This window comes from Ursus arctos, unplaced genomic scaffold (assembly GCF_023065955.2).
Source record: "Ursus arctos isolate Adak ecotype North America unplaced genomic scaffold, UrsArc2.0 scaffold_9, whole genome shotgun sequence".
In the NCBI taxonomy this organism is placed as follows: domain Eukaryota; kingdom Metazoa; phylum Chordata; class Mammalia; order Carnivora; family Ursidae; genus Ursus; species Ursus arctos.
Genome location: NW_026623111.1, coordinates 31,078,811 through 31,102,048, shown reverse-complemented (window position 1 = coordinate 31,102,048; position 23,238 = coordinate 31,078,811). Strand labels below are relative to the sequence as shown.

General features: G+C 39.8%; 1 protein-coding gene across 1 annotated transcript in view; it reads right to left on the bottom strand.

Moving 5' to 3' along the window:
* The window catches only part of WDR19 (WD repeat domain 19), a 107,429-nt gene extending 87,052 nt beyond the window's left edge, over window positions 1-20,377 (bottom strand). The window contains exons 1-4 of the mRNA XM_026508747.4: window positions 20,198-20,377; window positions 16,850-16,941; window positions 16,486-16,551; window positions 13,467-13,592 (exon numbers count right to left, since the gene is read on the bottom strand). Of these exons, the coding sequence (XP_026364532.1) occupies window positions 13,467-13,592; window positions 16,486-16,551; window positions 16,850-16,941; window positions 20,198-20,203 (290 nt within the window). The 5' untranslated portion in view covers window positions 20,204-20,377. The remainder of the gene's footprint in view (window positions 1-13,466; window positions 13,593-16,485; window positions 16,552-16,849; window positions 16,942-20,197) is intronic.
* Window positions 20,378-23,238: the final 2,861 nt, after the last annotated feature.

Sequence of the window (23,238 nt, the reverse complement as noted above, 5' to 3'; positions counted from 1 at the left end):
AACTCTTCTTTAATGTTTTGTAGAATTCGCCCGTGAAGCCATTTGGTCCTGGACTTTTGTATGGTGGGAATTTTTTGATTACTGACTCAATTTCTTTGCTGGTTATCAGTCTGTTCAAGTTTTCTATTTCTTCCTGTTTCAGTTTTGGTAATTTGTTTCTAGGAATTTAACCATTTCTTCTAGGTTGTCCAATTTGTTGGGATATTGTTTTTCATAATATTCTCTTATAATTATTTGTATTTCTGTGGTGTTGGCTGTTACATTTTCTCTCTCATTTGTGATTTTGTTTATTTGGGTCCTTTTTCTTTTTTGATAACTCTGGCGGGAGGCTTATCAATATTATTGATTTTTTTCACAGAACCAGCTCCTGGTTTCATTGATCTGTTCTATTGTTTTTTAATTCCAAATCATTTATTTCTGCTCTAATCTTTATTATTTCCTTCCTTCTGCTGGCTTCAGGCTTCATTTGTTGTTCTTCTTCTAGCTCCTTTAGGTGTAAGGTTAGGTTGTTTATTTCAGATTTTTCTTGCTTCTTGAAGCCTGCATTGCTATATGTTTCCGTCTTAGGACTGCTTATGCTGCATCCCAAAGGTTTTGGGCCATTGTGCTTTCATTTTCATTTGTTTCCATGTACTTTTTAATTTCTCCTATTTCCTATTTGACTCATTCATTGTTTAGTAGCATGTTATTTAACCTCCACGTATTTGCGGTCTTTCCAGATTTTTTCTTGTGGTTGACTTCTAGTTTCGCAGTGTTGTGGTCAGAAGAGGCGCATGGTATGACTTCAATCTTCTATTTGTTAAGGCCTGTTTTGTGTCCTAATATGTGATCTATTCTGAAGAATGTTCCATATGAACTTGATACAATGTGTATTCTGGAGCGCCTGGGTGGCTCAGTCAGGTAAGCATCTGACTCTTGATTTCGGCTCAGGTCATGATCTCGGGGTTGTGAGACTGAGCCCTGATTGGGCTCAAACGCTGAGCATGGGGCCTGATTAAGATTCTCTCTCAATCACGCTCTCAAAAAAAAAAAGGGGGAATGGAAGAATACGTATTCTGCTGTTTTAGGATGGAATATTCTGAATATATCTGTTAAGTCCATCTGGTCCAGTATGTCATCAAGGCCATTGTTTCCTTGTTGATTTTCTGTTTAGATGATCTGTCCATTGATGTAAGTGGTGTATTAAAGTCCCCTACTATTATCGTGTTATTGATTAGTTCCTTTATGTTTGTTATTGTTTTATATATTTGGGTGCTCCCATGCTGGGTGCATATTTATAATTATTATATCTTCCTGATCTCTTTATTATTATATAGTGTCCTTCTTTGTCTTTTTTTTACAGTCTTCATATTAAAAGCTAGTTTGTCTAGTAAGTATTGCTACTCCAACTTTCTTTTCACATCCATTTGCAGGATGTTTCTTCATCCCCCTCATTTTTAATCTGCAGGTGTCTTTAGGTCTAAAATGAATCTCTTATATGCAGCAACATAGATGGGTCTTGATTTTTATCCATTCTGACAGCCTATTCTTTTGATTGTCTTTTGATTTAGTCCATTTACATTCAAAGTAATTATTGATACATATGTATTTATTGCCATTTTATTACTTGTTTTGTGGTTGTTCCTGGAGATATTCTCTCAGACTCTTTCTTGCCTTTCTCTCTTTCATGGTTTGCTGATTTTCTTTAGTGATATATTTGGATTTTTTTTCTCTTTATTCTTTGCAGGTTTATTAGTGGTGTTTGAGATATTGTCATTAGGTTTGTATATAACCTCTTCTGCAAATAGTAGTCTATATTAAGTTGATGGTCGATTAAATTTGAACCCATTCTTGGGGTGACTGGGTGGCTCAGTTGGTTAAGTGTCTGCCTTTGGCTTGGGTCGTGATCTCAGGGTCCTGGGATTGAGCCCCACATATGCTCCCTGCTCATCGGAGAGTCTGCTTCTCCCTCTCTCTCTGACCCTCCTCCCTGCTGTTCTCTATCTCTCCTTCTCGCTCTCTCTCTCAAAAAAAAAAATTTGAACCCATTCTTTTCTCCTCTCCTCCCATTTTAGGTACATGTTATATTTTGTATCCTTTTTTTGTGTGAGTCCCTTGACTGATTTTTTTTCACAAATTGTGCTTCCTGCCTATATACTGTCACTTTTGGTTTCTCCTTTGCACTCAAAGAGTCCCTTTTAATATTTCTTGCACGGCTGGCTTAGTGGTCATGAACTCCTTTAGTTTTGTTTGGGAATCTCTCCTATTCTGAATGATAGCCTTGCTGGGTAGAGCATTCTTGGCTGCAGATTTTTCCTATTTAGCACTTTGGAGATACCATGTCACTCTCTTCTGGCTTGCTAAATTTCTGTTGAAAAATCTCCTGCTAGCCTTATGGGTTCTCCCTTGAGTTAGTGACTTCTTTTGTCTTAATGCTTTGAATATTTCTTATTATTATATTTTGCAAATATAATTACAATATGTCTTGGTGTGGCCCATTTTGTTGATTTTGATAGGAGTTCTCTGTGCCTCCTGGATCTGGATGTCTGTTTCCTTCTCCAGGTTAGGAAAGTTTTCAGCTACCATTTCCTCAAATAAATTTTCTTCCCCCCTCCTCTCTTTTCTTCTTCTGGGACTCCTATAACGGAAATGTTATTACATTTGATAGAGTCACTGAGTTCCCTAGGTCTATTCTTGTGTTGCATAATTCTTCTTTCTTTTGTTCAGCTTCATTGCTTTCCATTACTTTGTCTTCTAGGTCATTAATTCGTTCCTCTGGGGCTTCCAGCCTGCTGTTCATTGCATCAAGCATATTTCTGATCTTACTTATTGCACTCTTCATCTCTGATTCTTTTTTAACTCTTTTATCTCTGTGGTGTCTCACTGATGTCTTCCATTGTGCTCTCAAGCACAGTGAGTATCTTTATGATTGTTGCTTTAAATTAACCATCAGGCATGTTACTTATATCTATTTCACTTAGATCTTTGGCTGTGGCCTTATTTTGTTCTTTTAGTCAGGATAAACTTTTCTGTCTTCTCATTTTTTCTTAGTGTCTGCCTTCTTTTGTGTGTTAGAAAAGCCAGTTATGTCTCCTGCCCCCAAACATAACGGCCTTATGAAGAAGTCATGTAGTGCCCCAGCCCCGGTGCTTTAGGGAGTGCCCCCAGTGTGGGTTGTGTGCACTCTGCTATTGTGTTTTGGCTGTTCTGTCCTTCAGGCCGGTCATCTGCAGAGGCTCTCCTTGCCTGCTGTGGGCAGTGTTTGGTCCCTGACCTAAATGTGGTGTGTTTTAACCAGGTGTGCTTTGGTCTGATTATGAAATGAGACCTGTCACCACCACCACCAGAACTGAGGCCCTGTAGCACCATGGAGACATGGTGCAGGCAGGAGTTTGTTCTGGTCTTCTGGGGCTGGCACACTGGGACTGAGGTAAGCATGACTGAGAAGAGCAGTTCCACCAAAGTGCAGGGAGTGCTTAGTATAAGCAAGTTAGGCAGACAGTATCCATGCTGCACTGCCCTTGCAGGTGGCTCTGTGTTTATGCTGAGGGGCAGGAGAGGGAAATGGCGCCAACCTGCTCCTTTACTCCTGAAGAGGTGTCTCCGTGAATACTACCTCTCAGAGACATGCTCTGAGAAGAGCAAATAATCTCCCCATTTTGTGCCCTGGGCTCTCTTCAGATGTTTCCATACTGTACATCTCAGGGTTGTTTCCCTGCCTTCTCTCCAGGAGTGTGGCAGTGCCTTCCAGGATCTATCCTAGTCAAACCCAGTGACATTGAAAACTCCAGGCTTTAAGACCCTCTGGTTGCAAGAATTTATGAAATTCAGCCCCTCTAATTTTCCAGCCCAAAGGCTTTGGGGAAATGTTCTACTTCTGTGATCTCCTGTGTGCTTCTCTCTCTCCTGCCCTTCTCTGCAACCGTGGCTCCTTCCCCTCCATAGCAGCCAGGATCCGTTTCTCCATTAGACCACACCTCCACAATTTTTAACTTCTTCATTGTGGCCTCTTCTCTCCCTTTAGTTGTGGAGTTCATTCTGTTAGTCTTCTAACAGAATAACAGATTTCTGGGGTGTTTAGGATGATTGGACAGTTATCTAGTTGTATTAGTGGGTTGAGGTGAACCTAGAGTTCTCCTACTCCACTGCCATCTTCCTGTCTCTCTCACTTCTGTCACTGTTAAGATTAGCTCACTAAGAAAGAGGTAAAAAGCACACTTGCCTACCACCAGCTCTTAAGTACATTCTAAGACCTACTGGCTGAACTTTTATATTAAAATTCCCTACTAAATGGAACCAAGACTCCCGGAAAAGTAACTCCTTCTATATATCAAGGAAAGAAATCACAATGGGTATAGAAAAGTGGTTCTGCAAATTCAATCCCAGGACCAACAGCATCACTTGGGAACTTTAGAAATGCCAGTTCTCTGATTCCACCCCAGGCCTAGGAAATGAGAAACTCTGGGGGTGGCGCCCAGCCTTCTGTGTTTTAATAGGCACTCTGATGCAGCTAAAGTTTGAGAACCACTGATAGATCATTTATTGTTTACAGAAAGCAACACTGCTTTCAAGAATGCTGATACTTAGAAGACAAAAATTCACTTAAAGTATATGAAAAGTTAGTTGTAACAATAGATGAATGAAATAAATGTTTAGCTAGAAAATTACTTCTAATAAGTACTAATAACCCAGGGTGCTGGGTTTCATCTATTAAGTATATGTTTTTAAAAGATCAATATGGGAAAGGGGAAGGTGGCGGAGGAGTAGGGAATCTTATTTCAACCAGTCCCCTGAATTGAGCTGGATATCTACCAGACCATCCTGAATACCCACGAAATCAGCCTGAGATGTAGAAGATACATCAGGATCTCTACAAACAGAACATCTCTGGAGCTTGGTCTCAAGGTATGAAGTGCGGAGCCGAGAGTATGCATGCAGATATTGGAAGATAAACAGAAGGGGGAGGGAGCTGCTGAGCTTGGGTGCCGGGAAGGCAAAAGCCTCCCGCACTAGCAAACTGGTAGCAGTGGGGAAACCAGACTGAAACCAGGAGCTCGGGAGCGCGCGTGGGAACCGGGGGCGGCTGGTGGTGTTAGAACCACAAAGGGCAGAGACGAGCCAGCCCTAGGAGCGAGGACTGGGAGAGTGGCTGTGGGGCGCATAACCCGGGACGTTGCGGGGTTCTCAGCAGCACCACGGAAAGGGAGTCAGTGTGGCCTGGAGAACTCAGTGAAGAGCAAACTGCAATCTCTCTGTTCTGAGACAGGGGTTTGGATACGGTCACTGCTGCTCCGACTCTCAGAAGAGACACAGAAAGCCACCATGCAAAGCCGCCAGAGAACAAAAAGCCCACCAAAAAACTGGTCTCACTGAGCGTATCCCCCCCCCAGGGGGGCAGGGAAACTCTGCCCAAACAGGGTTGCCTGAGTATCACTGTGGCAGGACCCTCCCCCAGAAGACAGGCTGAAAGAACAAGAAGCCCACATCCCTAAGGTCCATATAAAACAGGGGCATCTTGCTTGGGTCCTGGTCAATAATTTGGACTCTGTACATCCCCATAAGCACACCTCATCAGAATGACTAAGAGGAGGAACCCCCAACAAAGGAAAGAAACAAAGACTGTGGCCTCTGCCACAGAACTAATGGATATGGATATAACCAAGACGTCGGAAATGGATTTCAGAGTAACAATTATCAAGATGATGTATAGGTTTGAGAAAAATTTTAACGAAAACAGAATCTCTAAGGGCTGAAATGAGAACGAATCTGGCGGAAATTAGGAATTCTATGAATGAAATGCAGTCTAAATTGGATGCTCTGACTGCCAGGGTAAACGAGGCAGAAGAACAAATTAGTGAGTTAGAGGATGAGATGATAGAAAAGAAGGAAAGAGAGGTAACATGGGGGAAAAAAACTTCAATTTCATGAAAAAAAGCTTTGGGAGATTACAGACTCAATGAAATGATCCAATGTGAGAATTATCGGGATCCCTGAGGGGGTGGAGAAAGAGAGAGGTCTAGAAGAGATATTTGAACAAATTGTAGCTGAGAACTTCCTTAATCTGGTGAAGGAAACAAGCATTCATGTCCAAGAGGCAGAGAGGACCCCCTCCCAAGATCAATGAGAACAGACCAATACCACGACATATAATAGTACAATTTGCAAATCTTAGATCCAAGGAAACAATCTTGAAAGCGGCAAGGGGGAAGAGATTCCTTATGTACAGATGGAGGAACATCAGAATAACATCAGACCTATCTACAGATACCTGGCAAGCCAGAAAGGGCTGGCAAGACATGTTCAGAGCACTAAGTGAGAAAAAGATGCAGCCAAGGATCCATTCAGAATTGATGGAGAGACAAGGCTGTCATTCAGAATTGATGGAGAGACAAGGACCTTCACGACCGGCAGAAACTGAAAGAATATGTGACCACCAAGCCAGCCCTACAAGAAATATTAAGGGGGGGTTCTATAAAAGTAGAAAGACCCCAAGAGTGATACAGAACAGAAATTTACAGAGAATCTATAGAAACAAGGACTTCACAGGCAACATGACATTAAAATCATATCTCTCAATAATCACTCTCAATGTGAATGGCCTAAATGCTCCCATAAAACAACACAGGGTTGCAGATTGGATAAAAAGATATGATCCATCCACATGTTGTCTACAACAGACTCACTTTGAACCTAACGATACATCCAGACTGAAAGTGAAGGGATGGAGAACCATTTTTCATGCCAACAGACCTCAAAAGAAAGTAGCAATTCTCACATCAGACAAAATAGATTTTACACTAAAGACTGTAGTGAGAGATACAGAAGGACACTATATTATTCTTCAAGGGTATATCCAACAAGAGGATCTAACAATTTTAAATATCTATGCCCCCAACAGGGGAGGAGCCAACTACATAAGCTAACTGTTAACCAGAATAAAGAGACATAAAAACAATAATACGTTAATAGTAGGGGACCTCAACACTCCACTCTCAGCAACAGACAGATCATCTAAGCAGAAAATCAACAAAGAAACAAGAGCTTTGAATGACACACTGGACCAGATGGACCTCATAGATATATACAGAACACTCCACCCTAAAACAACAGAATATTCATTCTTTTTGAATGCACATGGAACTTTCTCCAGAATAGACCATATACTGGGTCACAAAACAGGTCTCAACTGACACCAAAAGACTGAAATTATTCCCTGCATATTCTCAGACCACAATGCTTTGAAACTGGAACTCTATCACAAGAAAAAAATTGGAAGAAACTCAAAACACTTGGAAACTAAGGACCATCCTGCTTAAGAATGTTTGGGTAAACCAGGAAATTAAAAAACTTAAGCAATTTATGGAAAGCAATGAGAACGAAAACACATCGGTCCAAAACCTATGGGACACTGCAAAGGTGGTCCTAAGGGGGAAAAACATAGCCATCCAAGCCTCACTCAAAAGAACAGAAAACTCTAAAATGCAGTCCTTATACTCACGTATATACTTATACTCACACCTTAAACAGCTGGAGATGGAACAAAAGAACAGGCCTATGCCACACATGAAAAGACAACTGATTAAGATTAGAGCACAGATCAATGAATTAGAAACCAGAAATACAGTAGAGCAGGTCAACAAAACTAGAAGCTGGTTCTCTGAAAGAATTAATAAGATCAATAAGCCACTGGCCAGACTTATTCAAAAGAATAGAGAAAGGACCCAAATTAATAAAATTATGAATGAAAGGGGAGATAACGATTAACACCAAGGAAACAGAAACAATCATAAGAGACTATTATCAACAACTATATGCCAATAAATTAAGCAACCTGGAAGAAATGAATGTCTTCCTGGAAACCTGTAAACTACCAAGACTGAAACAGGAAGAAACTGACAATCTAAATAGACCAATAACCACTGAAGAGATTGAAGCAGTGATCAAAAACCTCCCAAAAAACAAGAGTCTGGGGTCTGATGGATTCCCTGGGGAATTCTACCAAACATTTAAAGAAGAAATAATATCTTTTCTCCTGATGCTGTTTCAAAAAATAGAAACCGAAGGAAAGCAACCAAACTCATTCTATGAGGCCAGCATTACCTTGATCCCCAAACCAGGCAAAGACCCCATCAAAAAGGAGAATTACAGACCCATATTCCTGACAAATATGAACACCAAAATTCTCAACAAGATCCTAGCTAATAGGATCCAACAATACATTAAAAGGATTATCCACCACGACCAAGTGGGATTCACCCCTGGGATGCAAGGGTGGTTCAACATTAGCAAATCAATCAGTGTGATAGAACACATTAATAAGAGAAGAGACAAGAATCATATGGTTCTCTCAGAAAAAGCATTTGACAAAATACAGCATGCTTTCCTGATTAAAACCCTTCAGAGTGTAGGAACAGAGGGTACCTTCTTCAATTTCATAAAAACCATCTATGAAAAGCCTACAGAGAATATCATTCTCAATGGGGAAAAGCTGAGAGCCTTTCCCTTAAGATCAGGAACATGACAAGGATGCCCACTCTCACCACTGTTATTCAACATAGTACTAGAAGTCCTTGCAACAGCAATCAGACAACAAAAAATAAAAGGTATTCAAATTGGCAAAGAAGACGTCAAACTCTCTCTCTTCACAGATGACATGATACTTTATGTGGAAAACCCAAAAGACTCCACCCCCAAACTACTAGAACTCATACAACAATTCAGTAACTTGGCAGGATACAAAATCAATGCACAGAAATCAGCTGCATTTCTATACACTAACAATGAGACTGAAGAAAGAGAAATTAGGGAATCGATTCCATTTACAATAGCCCCAAAAACCATAAGATATTTTGGAATAAACTTAACCAGAGAGGTAAAGGATCTATACTCTAGAAACTACAGAACACTGATGAAAGACTTTGAAGAAGATACAAAACGATGGAAAAACATTCCATGCTCATGGATCAGAAGAATAAACATAGTAAAAATGTCTATGTTACCCAGAGCAATCTACATTTTCAACGCCATCCCAATCTTTTTTAAAGTGCTGGAACAAACAATCCTAAAATTTGTGTGGGATCAGAAAGACCCCGAATCGCCAAGGAAATGTTGAAAAAGAAAAACAAAGGTGGGGGCATCATTTTGCCTGATTTCAAGCTATACTACAAAGCTGTGATCACCAAGACAGCATGGTACTGGCACAAAAACAGACACATAGGCCAATGGAATAGAATACAGATTCCAAAAATGGACCCTCAACTCTATGGTCAACTAATCTTTGACAAAGTAGGAAAAAACATCCAATGGAAAAAAAGACAGTCTTTTCAATAAATGGTGCTGGGAAAATTGGACAGCTATATACAGAAGAATGAAACTTGACCCTCTCTCACACCATACACAAAGATAAACTCCAAATGAATGAAAGACCTCGACGTGAGACAGGAATCCATCAAAATCATAGAGGAGAGCATAGGCTGTAACCTCTTCGACATCGGCCACAGCAACTTCTTTCATGACATATCTCCAAAGGCAAGGGAAACAAAAGCAAAAATGAACTTTTGGGACTTCATCAAGATAACAAGCTTCTGCAGAGCAAAGGTAACAGTCAACAAAACAAAGAGGTAACCCATGGAATGGGAGAAGATATTTGCAAATGACACTACGGATAAAAGGCTAGTATCCAAGATCTATAAAGAACTTCTCAAACTCAATACCCAAGAAACAAATAATCAAATCAAAAAATGGGCAGAAGATATGAACAGACACTTTTCCAATGAAGACATAAGAACGGCTAACAGACACATGAAAAAATGTTCAACATCATTAGCCATCAGGGAAATTCAAATCAAAACCACATTGAGATACCACCTTACAGCAGTTAGAATGGCAAAAATGGACAAGGCAAGAAACAACAAATGCTGGAGAGCATGTGGAGAAAGGGGATCCCTCTTACACTTATGGTGGGAATGCAAGTTGGTACAGCCACTTGGAAAACAGTGTGGAGGTTCCTCAAAAAGTTAATAATAGAGCTACTCTATGACCCAGCATTTGCACTACTGGGTATTTACCCCAAAGATATAGACGTAGTGAAAAGAAGGGCCATATGCATCCCAATGTTCATAGCAGCACTGTCCACAATAGCCAAACTGTGGAAGGAGCCAAGATGCCCTTCAACAGACAAATGGATAAAGAAGATGTGGTCCATATATACAATGGAATACTACGCAGCCATCAGAAAGAATGATTACTAAACATTTGCATCAACATGGATGGGACTGGGGGAGATTATGCTAAGTGAAGTAAGTCAAGCAGAGAAAGACAATTTTCATATGGTTTCACTCATTTGTGCTACATAATAGCAGGGAGATCATTAGGAGAAGGCAGGGAACAATGAAGGGGGTAAACAGAAGGGGAAAATGAACCACAAGAGACTATGAACTCCAGGAAACAAACTGAGGGTTTTAGAGGGGAGGGGGGTGGGGGGATGGGCCAGCCCGGTGAAGGGTATTAAGGAGGGCACGTATTGCATGGAGCACTGGGTGTTATACGCAAACAATGAATCATGGAATGCTACATCAAAAACTAATGATGTATTGTATGGTGACTAACACAGCATAAAAATAAATAAACAAACAAATAATCAATATGCTTGTTTCTCTATCTGTTTAAGCAGGTGTGACAGCCATGAGACTATGCCTCTCAGATCTCCAGCTATGGAGAGTGTAACTGACAAAGGCCCCCACTGGAATCCATCACCTTGACATGCTGGGGCCATGCCTTCCCACAGGCTGCTGCCAGACAGTAACTGAGTGGGCAGGGATACTGTTAAGGCCCATTCCTGGGAGACATAGGATTCCACTGATGGGTAACTTTGGCTTAAAGTCTCCTCAGAGGCCTAGCTGAACTTTCTTAGAACTGGGCTACAGTATAAGATGTTTCTACCCAATGTTTCTTCCTTCCCTCTCCCCTTTACAAGGGTCAGACATGCACTGTGGTCTGATGGCTCTTCTAACCTGCCCTCTCTATGTTTCCTCACAGGCATTTTCTGTAATAAATCTCACACACTCAACCCTGTTTGGGAGTCTGCTTTTCAGAAAACATGAAGAGAAAGAATTGTGAGCAAGTTAAATAGCACCACAGAGAGGAGGAACCGTGTGAGAAGCACAAAGTCTGATCAGCAACAGCAGTCACATTTAATAAGAGTAGCATAGCAACAGTCCATTCAGTAGTTTATCATTACTGACAGTCACATAACAACCAACTAGAAAAAGAGTTGAACAGTATGTCCCAAGAAGATCAAGTAACCAAATATCCTCAAAAGAAGAGCCAGCTGAACAGACTCCATCTTTCCTTTCTTCAGAGATAAGGCCTCTAGAAGGCTCTACAAATTATAATAAGATACTAAGGCACACATAAGTTCCAACAAGGCTAGCAGATCAGGACAACATATAGTAATCACATGTCTTTTTGGCTAAGTTAAACTTGAAGAATATATTATTTTAAGGAAATGCATGTGGCTACAAAAAAAAATGCAACCTATGTGGAAGGCGCAGGCTTTCAAAAGTCTGATACGACAACTGAAAATCAATTAGAAAAGAGGCTGAGTAGGATGACTCAGGTCTGAATGGCCTTGGGAGAAGCAACCATGTCCAATGATCCAAACACAAATCAACTGGGTGATGAATGAGATGTTGTATTTGGAGTTTTCTCTGGGAAGACTGCTGTACCCCAGGGACGTAACTCCTCTAAGCCTAGGTGGCATCAGGGGAAGTACCACTATAATTCTAAGAAGTTATAAAAATACATTTAGTAAAAATTAATAAATTCAACCTGTTGTGTTAACATAGTTATTTAAGATAGTTAAGTGACATTGTAGTAAGTTTTGCAATGATTATATCTGAATATGTTTTGTGTATTATTCAAGATGTTCGAAGTGCTCAAAAGAATAAATTCCAATTAAATTTGTAAATGGAATTTAAATTTTTCAAGGAAATTTGTTTGCAAAATGAATATATTTAAGAAAAACTGATATTCAAAATTTTAAGTATCTTAGTATATTTGAATGACCTTTAAATAAAAAACAAATAGTAGTGGGTATACCTTTATATATACACAAGTCTTTTAGACATTAAATATTAATATCAACTAATATTTAATTGTTCTACCCTGATAATTACAATAACATCTACCATTCATTCAGTTCTTGATTTCATGCCTGGTCATGACACACAATTAAATGTCACAACAACTCTGAGATGATGTGAGGAAATGGATCTGTGGGAAGATAGATACCAGAGGCAGACATATACCAGTTTGAAACATCTTGGATTAATTATGCATTTTTCTCCAGATGAGAATGTGTTCTCACTGATGCTGAATTTGGTTCAAGAACCAGTACTTGATCTTTATAAATATTCTCTTGAATTGAAGAACAGAGTATGTAAAACCTTTCTAAAAAGTGATGCATACCCAAAGTGTAAAAGGACTGAGCAAGAAATAAAGGTTCTCAAACCTAGCAAGACTTTATGATGGGTGGACGATATCACCTGTGAATGCATGCCTCATGTGTCAATTTGGAGGGTTAAGGAAAACGACGCTAAGGTTACCTCTGGTCCTGTTCTGCATGGCCACCTTGCTAACTCTGGGTTGTTACTCCCTGGGAAACTGGAAATTTATAGTCTAACGCTACAGTATGTGTGTGGCCTATCTGCATGTCCCATGATACCATGAGGCAGATATTATTCTTACACACATTCCATATAGATGAAGAGTTTGAGGTTTAGACAGAGGTAAAGCAACTCGTTCAAGGCTGAACTGCCAAGTTTTAGTTGTAAATAAGTTTTTCTATTCCATATGTTAAAGTGGTTTCTCTTTTAGCAGAGATTTGTAATTTATTCTGTTTGCCCAGTACATTTTCCATTTGGGAACTGTCCTACCCTTGATCCCACTCTTCATCCGCTGGGATTTTCAATCCCATGGCCCTGCCTACCCTACTCAGAGACCTTTTGAGTAACTGCGTGGACACTGGTGATATGATGGGGATATGCTCTTCTCTTTGTTGTAACTTGCTGTGAAGAATGATATAAGCCAAGAGTTGTCAGCAGCCATGGAGAGAGTCTGACTTAGAATAAAGTCAGTACAGAGAAAGGAGGAGCTCAGAGATGGAGAAAGGGTCTTGACTGCATCACTAGAAGCCCTAGTGGGGATTGCCTGAGGCCAATCCCATTTCCAGATTTTTTCCAGATGTTTTGTTCCACTGAAAGCAACTTTCTAAGAAGCTATTTATATTTTACAATCGTAACAATTATATTCTAATTAATTGGGCAAAATCAATAGGATTATATGTAATAATAAAAAAACCTTTCTTTCATAGGAAAATAACTCACAAATTGCATCTTTATAATGACAGCAGTTAAGCACTGTTAGCATCAAACCTACAAATAACCATATTTGTAAGTGAAGATTTAAAATAAAAAAGTTATTCTTACCTCATACCACTGTCTAATTGGCTGGTTTTATTTGTGTTGGCATCCCACAGATGAATGCAACTAGATTTCTCAGCAATCACTGCTAGGATATCTCCATCTTTATCCCAATCCATAGCAACACAGTTACTTTTAAAAAAGAAAGCAAAATATTACTATATATCTTCTTAAAGTAGGAAAAGAAATTTAAATATCTATTTGTAATTTTCATCTACAATAAGACCACTCAATCTATTTTGAGTAGGTCATAAACTTTCTAAAGTGAGAAATACAACTCACTATTCACTGCTTAGATAATACTAATTCTTTTTTTTAAGAGAGAGAGAGTGTGCAAGTGGGTTGGGGGAGGGCAAAGGGAGAGAAAATCTTAAGCAGACTCCGAGCTGAGTGTGGAGCCTGATGTGGGGCTCCATCCCTCGACCTTGAGATCATGACCTGAGCTGAAACCAAGAGTCAGATGCTTAACCAACTGAGCCACCCAGGTGCCCCACTAAGTTAAATCTTTTATTGTTGTTGAGGGGATGGGAAAATTTTAAATTTTATTTTAAGTATCATTTATATATACCACATTACATATAATCACACCTAGTAAGCTAGCACATTTTCTTAGATCCTGTAAAGAACGTGACCTTTTGGTAAAACAAACTCAGCAAGCATCTCTACAAAGGAATCACACCTGGAATTAAGAGGTAATTCATGTGACCAAGTGTGGAAAGGTTATTTCAAGTTTACAGAGAGAAAAAGAAGGTACTGATAAAAAATGAAGTTATATCCAGATAAATTGTGTATAAAACAGATCTTGGTTGGGTAGATGTGGGATTGTAAATAATGGAAAAACTAGATTTTGAAGCGGTAAGAAATGTTATTTTCATTTTATATCAGAATAAGAGTGATTCCATTAAAATGACAAAATAGTTATAAACAGGAAATGCTTTTTACATATGTTGTTGTTTAAAATTATTTCAAAGTATTTATTATAAATCAAAAACTTACTTGAGGTTTACCTTTTTACTATCTGATGCTATTTTTCATTTTGAGACTGTTCTGGGATATTGGCTAAGCCATACTCAGATTTACAGTTAAGACAGTTGGGAGTTACTTTGGTCATTTTATTTTTCAAAGTGTTAAAAAATGTTTTGGGATCTTAATTTTTTCCAGTATTTTCAGAGATTTGGGGAGTGTGGAAGAGGGATGCTTTCAAATTTTTGATAAAATCATCTAACAATTAGAGACAATACATATGGTATTTTATTTATCTGGAGATCCTCTGTCAGTTGAATTCAACTATGATAAACACAGCAAAGGAATTCAGAGGTTAAAAAAAAATACAGCCATTGTGTAACCAAAATAGAAGTCACAGAGACGATTTAAAAAACTTCATACAGTTTACTCAAAGAAGTTCTCTACTAAGTGCCTTCTTATTTTTAAACATAATTACAACTATCTTGACTTCTGTTTCCCAAAATACAGAAAACAAGCAACAATTAAGAAAGCGATGGGAAATGCCAAAATGGCGGCATTGGGTAGGCGGGGCAGAGCAGGAGGTGGGAAAGGCTGTTAGAGACTTAGAGAAGTAAGACAACCTGATTTGCAAAGATGGTGGCAATAAACTACAGAAAGCAGACATGAATTTAAAAAGCATGGCAGCGTAAGACCATTCAGGTGAGCAACTCTGGATACCTTAAAACCACTAAGACTATCAATAAAATAACTAATAAAGGTAATGATTACACAGAATTATCAAAAATGCTTATGTTATGGGGCGCCTGGGTGGCACAGTTGGTTAAGCATCTGACTCTTGGTTTCGGCTCAGGTTGTGATCTCAGGGTCATGGGATGGAGCCCCAAGTTGGTGCAGAATCGGCTTAAGACTCTCTCTCCCTCTCCCTCTGTCCTTGCACATGTGCTCGCACTCCCTCTCTCTAAAATAAAGAAAGAAATCTTTTTTAAAAATGCTTAAGTTATGTTTTGTGTAATCTGGAATGACTTCCTGGAAAGGATAGGCTTTGTTCTGTAAAAAGCATGTCAAGGGGCACCTGGGTGGCTCAGTCGCTTAAGCATCCATCTCCTGATTTCAGCTCAGGGTCATGAGATTGAGCCCTACATGGGGCTCTGCACTGAGCACGGAGCCTGCTTAGGATTCTCTCTCCCTCTCCCTCTGCCTCCCCACCAGCCGCCCTGCTCACATGCACGCACACACTCTCTCTTAAGAAAAAAAAACAAAAAAGTTTAACAATGACGTAGGGATGCCTGGGTGGCTCAGTTGGTTAAGCATCTGCCTTCAGCTCAGGTCATAATCCCAGGGTCCTGGGATCCAGTCCTGAACTGGGCTCTTTGCTCGGCTTCTCTTTCTGCTTCCTTGCTCCCCCTGCTTGTGTGCACTCTCTCCGACAAATAAATGAAATCTTAAAAAAACAAACTTTAAAATGTATGTTGAAAGTAACTATTTTCCAACAATTTATGAGAGGAAATAATACGGTGATATGGGCTTATCTTTTCTGCCTATACACAAAGTAAGACTTGTTTATAATTAAATAAGAATCTTTCATATGGACTCATTTATAATTGTACCTTAAGGCTTCCCTGCGGATGTATGGAGGTTATAAATATCAACTCTAACTCATATGCTATATGACTATGTATTTCACTAACAACTCATGTATAAAAAAACAAACCCCTGGGGAGCCTGCGTGGCACAGTCAGTTGGTTTTGGCTCAGGTCATGATCTCAGGGTTTGTGGGATGGAGCTCCACACGGGGCTCTGTGCCGAGCACAGAGTTGGCCTGGGATTCTCTCTGCTTTCCCCTCTGCCCCTCCTGCTTATGCTCTGTCTCTAAAAATTAGTAAATAAACCTTAAAAAACAAAACAAAAAAACAAATCCCTTTGCCAATGAAGAAAGCAAAAGAAGAGACACAGATTAAATACGAGTTGTAAAATCCTATCTGATTACAGCTTTAAGGCAATACTTTTTACCTTTTAGGAAGAAAGCTTGAAAAAGTTTTTGACCCACCTCTGTACTTACCCAGGTAAGTTAATTTCACTTCTTTTTTGACCATGGCGATCAAAGATTTTCACAATATGATCAGCTCTAAAAACAATTAGAACACAAATATATAATTTAAATGTGTCTTTTTATAAATGTACGTTAAAAAATTAAGCTGCCATCCAAGTGATTTCCGAGTTCTCTCATGACAGCTGCATAATCTCTATCTAGGTTATTACCAGAGAAAGATTATCAACTGTGATGTTAATGGAGGTGAATGTATTATTTTTCCCACTATACAGCCATCACACAAGAACGTCTACTAAATAAATGGTGTGGTTATGCAGGCGTACAACCATTTGAAGTCAGGATGATTTACTTAAAACATTCACTGATTTCTTACCCTGTTACTGCAAGGTAGTTTCCTGATGTTTTTTGCCAGGTGAACTGTATCGGTGCGCCAAGCCAAGTCTTTTCTAGCAGTGAGAAAATACGCTAAAAAGATAAACGTAATTTTGATATTTTCAAAACATATAGTTTAAGGGTTGGTCAAAGATACCACAACATGATCATGAAAACAGTAGGGTTCAAGATGGTAACGGCTTACTGTTGGAGCTTATCCAGAAAAAGTCAACAATGTAACAGACAAAATAATCGGATCAACCAACCAACCAATCAACCAAATTCTACAATCTGGTTGTTTGTATGGACAAACAACAAACTTTGTATGAAGTATGGACCTTAATACACAGGCAAGCATTTATTATAAATTTTGGTCTTAAATGGTTTTGAATATTCTATAAAAATTATAATTTTAGTTTTATATGTTAAAGAGTAAAATAATTTAAACTTGAATTTAGCTAATAATCAGTAGCATGGATTTTTTAAAAATTTTTAGTTAAATTCAGTTAATTAACATATATTTTATTATTAGTTTCAGAGATAGAAGTCAGTGATTCACCGGTCTTATAGCATACGCAGTGCTCATTACATCACATGCCCTCCTTAATTTCCATCACCCAGTGACCCCATCCCCTCACCCCCCACCCCTCCAGCAAACCTGTTTGTTTCCTATGGTTAAGAGTCTCTTATGGTTTGCCCCCTCTCTTATTTTGTCTTGTTTTCCTTTTATTCCCTCTCTTCCCCATGATCCTCTGTTTTCTTAAATTCCACAAATGAGTGAAATCATATAATTGTCTTTCTCTGATTGACTTATTCTGCTTAGCGTGATACCCTCTAGCTCCATCCATGTTGTTGCAAATGGCAAGATTTCATTCTTTTTGATGACTAATATTCCATTGTATATATATATACCAACTCTTCTTTATCCATTCATCTGTCGATGGACGTCTGGGCTCTTTCCACAGTTTGGCTACTGGGGACATGGCTGCTATAAACACTGGGGAGTAGCATGGATTTCTTAGATTAAACTTAACAAAACTACCATTTAAAAAATCTAAACTATGATAAAAATACAAACTACTTCATTCAAAATTTTCTTCCTTTACCCATTAGTTATATTTACTCAATCATTAAGTACTTAATTTAGCAATTGGGTGAACAGCATATCAACTGAAAAGCCTTTCTTTTCAGTCAAGAACTGGGTTATCTAATATGGAAGCCACAAAACACAGCTGGACTTGAAATTTTATTGAGGGCTTGAAATGTAGGTAGCCCGAATTTAGATGTGTTGTAAATGTAGATACATATGCATTTCGAGGAATATAAAAAATGTAAACTATCTCACTGATAATTTTTTATATTGATTACATATGGAAATAATATTTTGGATATGCTGGATAAAATAAATTATTTAAATTAATCTCACCTTTTTCTTTTAAAGCATTTTAATGTGGCTACTAAAAATTTTAAATTACATTGGCTCACAGTAGATTTATATCAAACAATACTGATCTAGAACAATTAAGAACATAGAGCTTGAGGGGCGCCTGGGTGGCACAGCGGTTAAGCGTCTGCCTTCGGCTCAGGGCGTGATCCCAGCGTTATGGGATCGAACCCCACATCAGGCTCCTCTGCTATGAGCCTACTTCTTCCTCTCCCACTCCCCCTGCTTGTGTTCCCTCTCTCGCTGGCTGTCTCTATCTCCGTCGAATAAATAAATAAAATCTTAAAAAAAAAAAAAAAGAACATAAAGCTTGAATGAAAAAATACAGATTTTAATATTAAGTCAAATTAGACCACGTCTAGGCATATGAAGTTTAGATACGCCCACAGGAGGCTTGACAATCTGAGGGGCCACACAAAACTCATTCAATGCTTGAAATTAAACACCAAGGGGCGCCTACGTGGCACAGCTGGCCAAGCGTCAGGCTCTTGATTTCCGCTCAGGTGACGCTCTCAGGATTCTGAAATTGAGCCAGGCGGTCAGCTGTGAGTGTGCTTGAGCATTTCTCTCCCCTCCTTCTTTGCCCCTCCCCCTGCTCACGCATGTTGGCTCTCTAAAACTAAATAAACCTTTTTTTAAAAAATTAAACACCAATCAATCAGCATTTGGTATGTTAAGTAGATGAAATCCACCTCTATTGAAAACAGGAGTGGTCAATAAACACAAGTGCACCCACGTTTTGTGGAGTCTGAAAACACCTTGAAGGGGGGAAAGAAGCAATAAAGGCATCTTTTGCAATTTTTTTGACCACGTGGCCGAGGAACCCCCTCAAGCAAGTGAGGGATCCTTAAACTTCATTAGCTTCATGGTAGACCTCTTCGGGCTGTGATGTTGCGTCTTTTTCCTCACTGGAACTACATTTACGTGCACCATATAAGGTATAGTGAAAAAGTGCTAGCTTCACAACCAGAAAACCAAGGTTTGGACTTCGCTTTTTACATATTAGCTGTAGGGCTTAAAACAAGTCGCTCAAATTGCCTCAAGCACAAAATTCTTAATTGTAAACCAAGAATAATTATCTCCTCCGTTTTGATACTTCATAAATTGTGAAGCGCTTTAGAAATTTATGATTACCGGTCAATTCCAATTTCCACGCTAACAGCCACGAGGAATCATTAAGAATTAATTAATTTTTAAATTGAACTATCCATTTCTTTGCCAGGTCAGGGCAGAGGGCTATTGCTGTAGTAAAGCAGAAGGGTTTTGAAATGAGCTGTAGCTAGTGACCGGGGATGGGATTCACCAGAAGCCCAAGCGCAGGAACGGTGCATGCAGAGGAAGACCTGCGCGTGCAAGTGCAGATTTCTCCGTGAATTATGTACACTAGCCACTGAGTGATTTGTACATTAGAGTAGTCACAAGCTATACAATCTGACATTATTCTTTAAGATTTTCACTCTTTTTAATTACTGAGCAGTCGCGCAGCTTGCCAGGGGTTCAGCTGCAGGAAAAGCAGCAGCTCGTGACACCCAATCCAGTCAACTTCACTGCGACCCTCCAAGCATACCGTTCTTTCCGCGGTGCGAAGTTCGAGGTCTTCTCTGACCCAGACTGTTCATTTCAGGCCGCGTCCGGGTTGCCTCTGCTCGCACCGCTTCAACTCCGTGCGCGGTCCCAGAAATGAGGCCTCCCTCTCCGCCTCTCCAATTTTCTTTCCTTTCCCCTCCTTCCTTCAACTTCGCCCCCGCTTTCCCCCTCCCCGCTCACCCAGCTCTCTTCCCCATTCCTAACGCACTCTGGAGGACGGAGGGGGACACAGGCCCCTATCCTCAAAGTGGCTCCTCGAGCTAAAAGCCAGTGGTCGCGTTTTCCCGCCCCCCCCCCCGGGGTTTGTAAGTTATTTACCTTCATCTCAAGGCTCCAGCGGCCGCGCGATCTGGCAAATGCGCAGGCGCACCTGGTCTGCTCCAAAAGAGCTAACGCGTTCCCGTCACCCAGGAGATCGCGCGAGCAGTGACCAATCAGCGAACACTTGCTACAGGGCGGTGCCTCGTGGGGTCCTCCGCAGGGGAGGGCGGGGGTTGTGGACTGGAATCTCGTCACTCAGGCCGAGGTTGGCCCGGAAAGATTGCGCCTCAGGAGGCCCGGCTGCGCCTTGGCTTCCTAGTTGGGCTCTGATTGGATGAGACCGGAGGACTCGCCCCGAGGGAGGTGGGCTCTGTGAGCCCTGAAAGGCGCCTGCGTACACTTCGGCTCCTTGTTTCTAAGATGCCAATGGTGGTGGGTGGGGGCGCCCAGAATCCAGGAAACGAGAAGGCGCTGAATGTTGGGTGAAACGAGAACGGAAATTTGCTCTTGGGGCAAATACTGTTACATAGTACGCGCAAAGAGGACTTGGATGGGCCCGTGTGCCATCCCTTTTTTTCCTTTCCAGGCTTCTGGGTTAGAAGAAATAAGATGTGTTTTTTGTTTTTTGTTTTTCCCCAAGGCGTTAATAGGCCAACTAAATTGGGCAAGAAAAATGAACACGAAGTGCTTCTTCTCTCTTTAGGCTTTGGACCTGGCAACTCTTCCTCAATTACGCCCTGCCACAGATTTGTGCTTTAGTATTTAGAGTATGAAGGTAGTTCTTTTGCCCAAGTGTCTGAAAATGTTGAACAACCCACCCTTTTCTTTTTGACTTCAGGTAGGAATCGTACTGGCTTAAAGAAAATGATTTCAAAGAACTAATGAGGGGTGTTACCATTCTTGAGGGTCCTGTTCCCTTGGTTTGGGGTTTTGTTTAGTTTAGTTTAGGTTTCCCTTTAGTTTCAGGTGCAAGACCTGCCCATTAAAATGAAGATGTCGTTAATAGGTGATTGAGTGAGAGAAAAAGGTTAAGAGAAACAGAAATTCAGAAATCGGCCATGCAACATTTAAAAGAGTGAATGGGACTTTTTAGGTTTAGGGAATGTAGGGGAGACGGAATTTTGCCTCTGCCCTCTCAGGGTTTTTCAGCTAGGCCTAAGAATTAAACTGACCTAAGACGGATTAACTGAAGAAAAGCCTACAAATATGTATGTGTTACCTGAAATGGGAGCCATCCTAAGACCCAAAGAAATGATGACATCTACATGCCATGCTTTTATATTAGGTTGAACCAAGAGAGGAAACTGTGGGAATGCAATTAAACTATGTGGTGAGGCTAAAGAAAAATAATTATTTTAATGAGGTCTGTTTGTATAGACTCTCAATCTCAGCTTCTGATGATAAGAATGTTATTTTCCTTCTGGTACAGGGAGGGTATCTTTCACAAGGGAGTTTTTAATTCCCTTTTTTCAGGAAGAAAAGATTACTCATTTGCATCTGCTATTTTTTAGGTGCCTTTAGCTCAAAATAATCCTTATATCAGAGTGGTTTATTTTGTAGTGGCGTATTCTGCCACCCTTCAGGGGAAGTCTACATAACAGAAATAAAATTAGGCCAGAAAAATGAAAATCAGGAGAGTGTAGATTCCTGCAAACCAGGGCAAAGCATTTTAAGCAATTCAAAGTAGATATTATTTATTTTTTAAAAGATTTTATTTATTTGAGAGAGAGAGAGAGTGTGTGTGTGCATGAGCAGGAGGGAGGGGCAGAGGGAGGAGCAGGGAGCCGGATGCGGTACTCTATCCCAAACCCCAGGATCGTGACCTGAGGACACTTAACCAACTGAGCCACCCAGGTGCCCCCTAAGTAGATATTATTTAATGGACTATTGGGTTTGTCTCAGAAGAGGATGTTAAGGTAAAACGATAGAGTAAGGATAATGAGAAATTGAAAGAGGTCAACTTATTTAGAGATAGTAGGTAATTAGGCTTACTGGGCTTTTCTCTTTCTTTCTTTTTTTCTTTTGTGGGAACTTATTTTTTAGTTACAAATTCCATGTCCTGTCATAGGTCTAATCAAATTTTGTACTTCTTTTTGAGTCAGCTTTGATAGTTGTGGCTTTCCTAGGAATTTGTTCTTTTCATCTAGGTTATCCAATTTGTTGGCATACTGTTGTTCACAGTATTCCTTTATACTTTTTTATTTCTGTAGGGTCAATAGTGATGTTTTCTCTTTTATTCCTGATTTTGGTAACTTGAATGTTTTCTCATTTTTCCTCTCTAGTCTAGCTAAATATGTCAATTTTGTTGTTGACCTTTAAAAAAAATAGATTTTGGTTTTGTTTATGTGATAAGTTTAGTTTTGTCCCCCAAAAAGATATGTTGAAGTCCTACTTGTGAATATAGCTTTATTTGGAAATAGGGGATTTGCAGATATAATTAAATGTCATTCACATGGCCCTAATTTAATATAATTTATGTACTTATAAGAAGAGGGAAATTTGAACACAGACACACAGGGAGACTGCCATGTGACAATAGAGGCAGAGGTTGATGTAGCTACACCAAAGAATGCCAAGGACTGATGCCCACATCAGAACTAGGAAGAGGCAAGTAATAATTCTCCCCCATATTTCAGGGGGTGCATGGTCCTGTCAAACACCTTGATGTTGGACTTCTAACTTCCAGAACTGTGAGATGATAGATTTCTGTTAAGTCACATGGTTTGAGGTATTTTGTTACAGTAGCCCTAGGAAACTAATATAGATTTTGGTACCAGGAAGTGTTGTGCTGCTATAACATATACCTAAAATGTAGTAATGGCTTATGGAGAGAGGCTGATAGAATTCGGAGGTACTTGGTAGAAAGCTTAAATTGCTTTGAAGGCATTGTTGGTTGAAATGTGGACATTAAACGTGTTTTGAGAGCTCAGACAGGAGAGCTATAGAGGAAGTTTTTGGGTTTTTTAGAGAATACATAGATTGGTATAACAGAATGCTGAAAATATGAATGTTCACAGTGCTTCTGGTGAGGCCTCAGATGGAAATAAGGGACATGTTATTGGATGCTTGTTATAAAGTGGTAGAGAATTTGGCTGAAT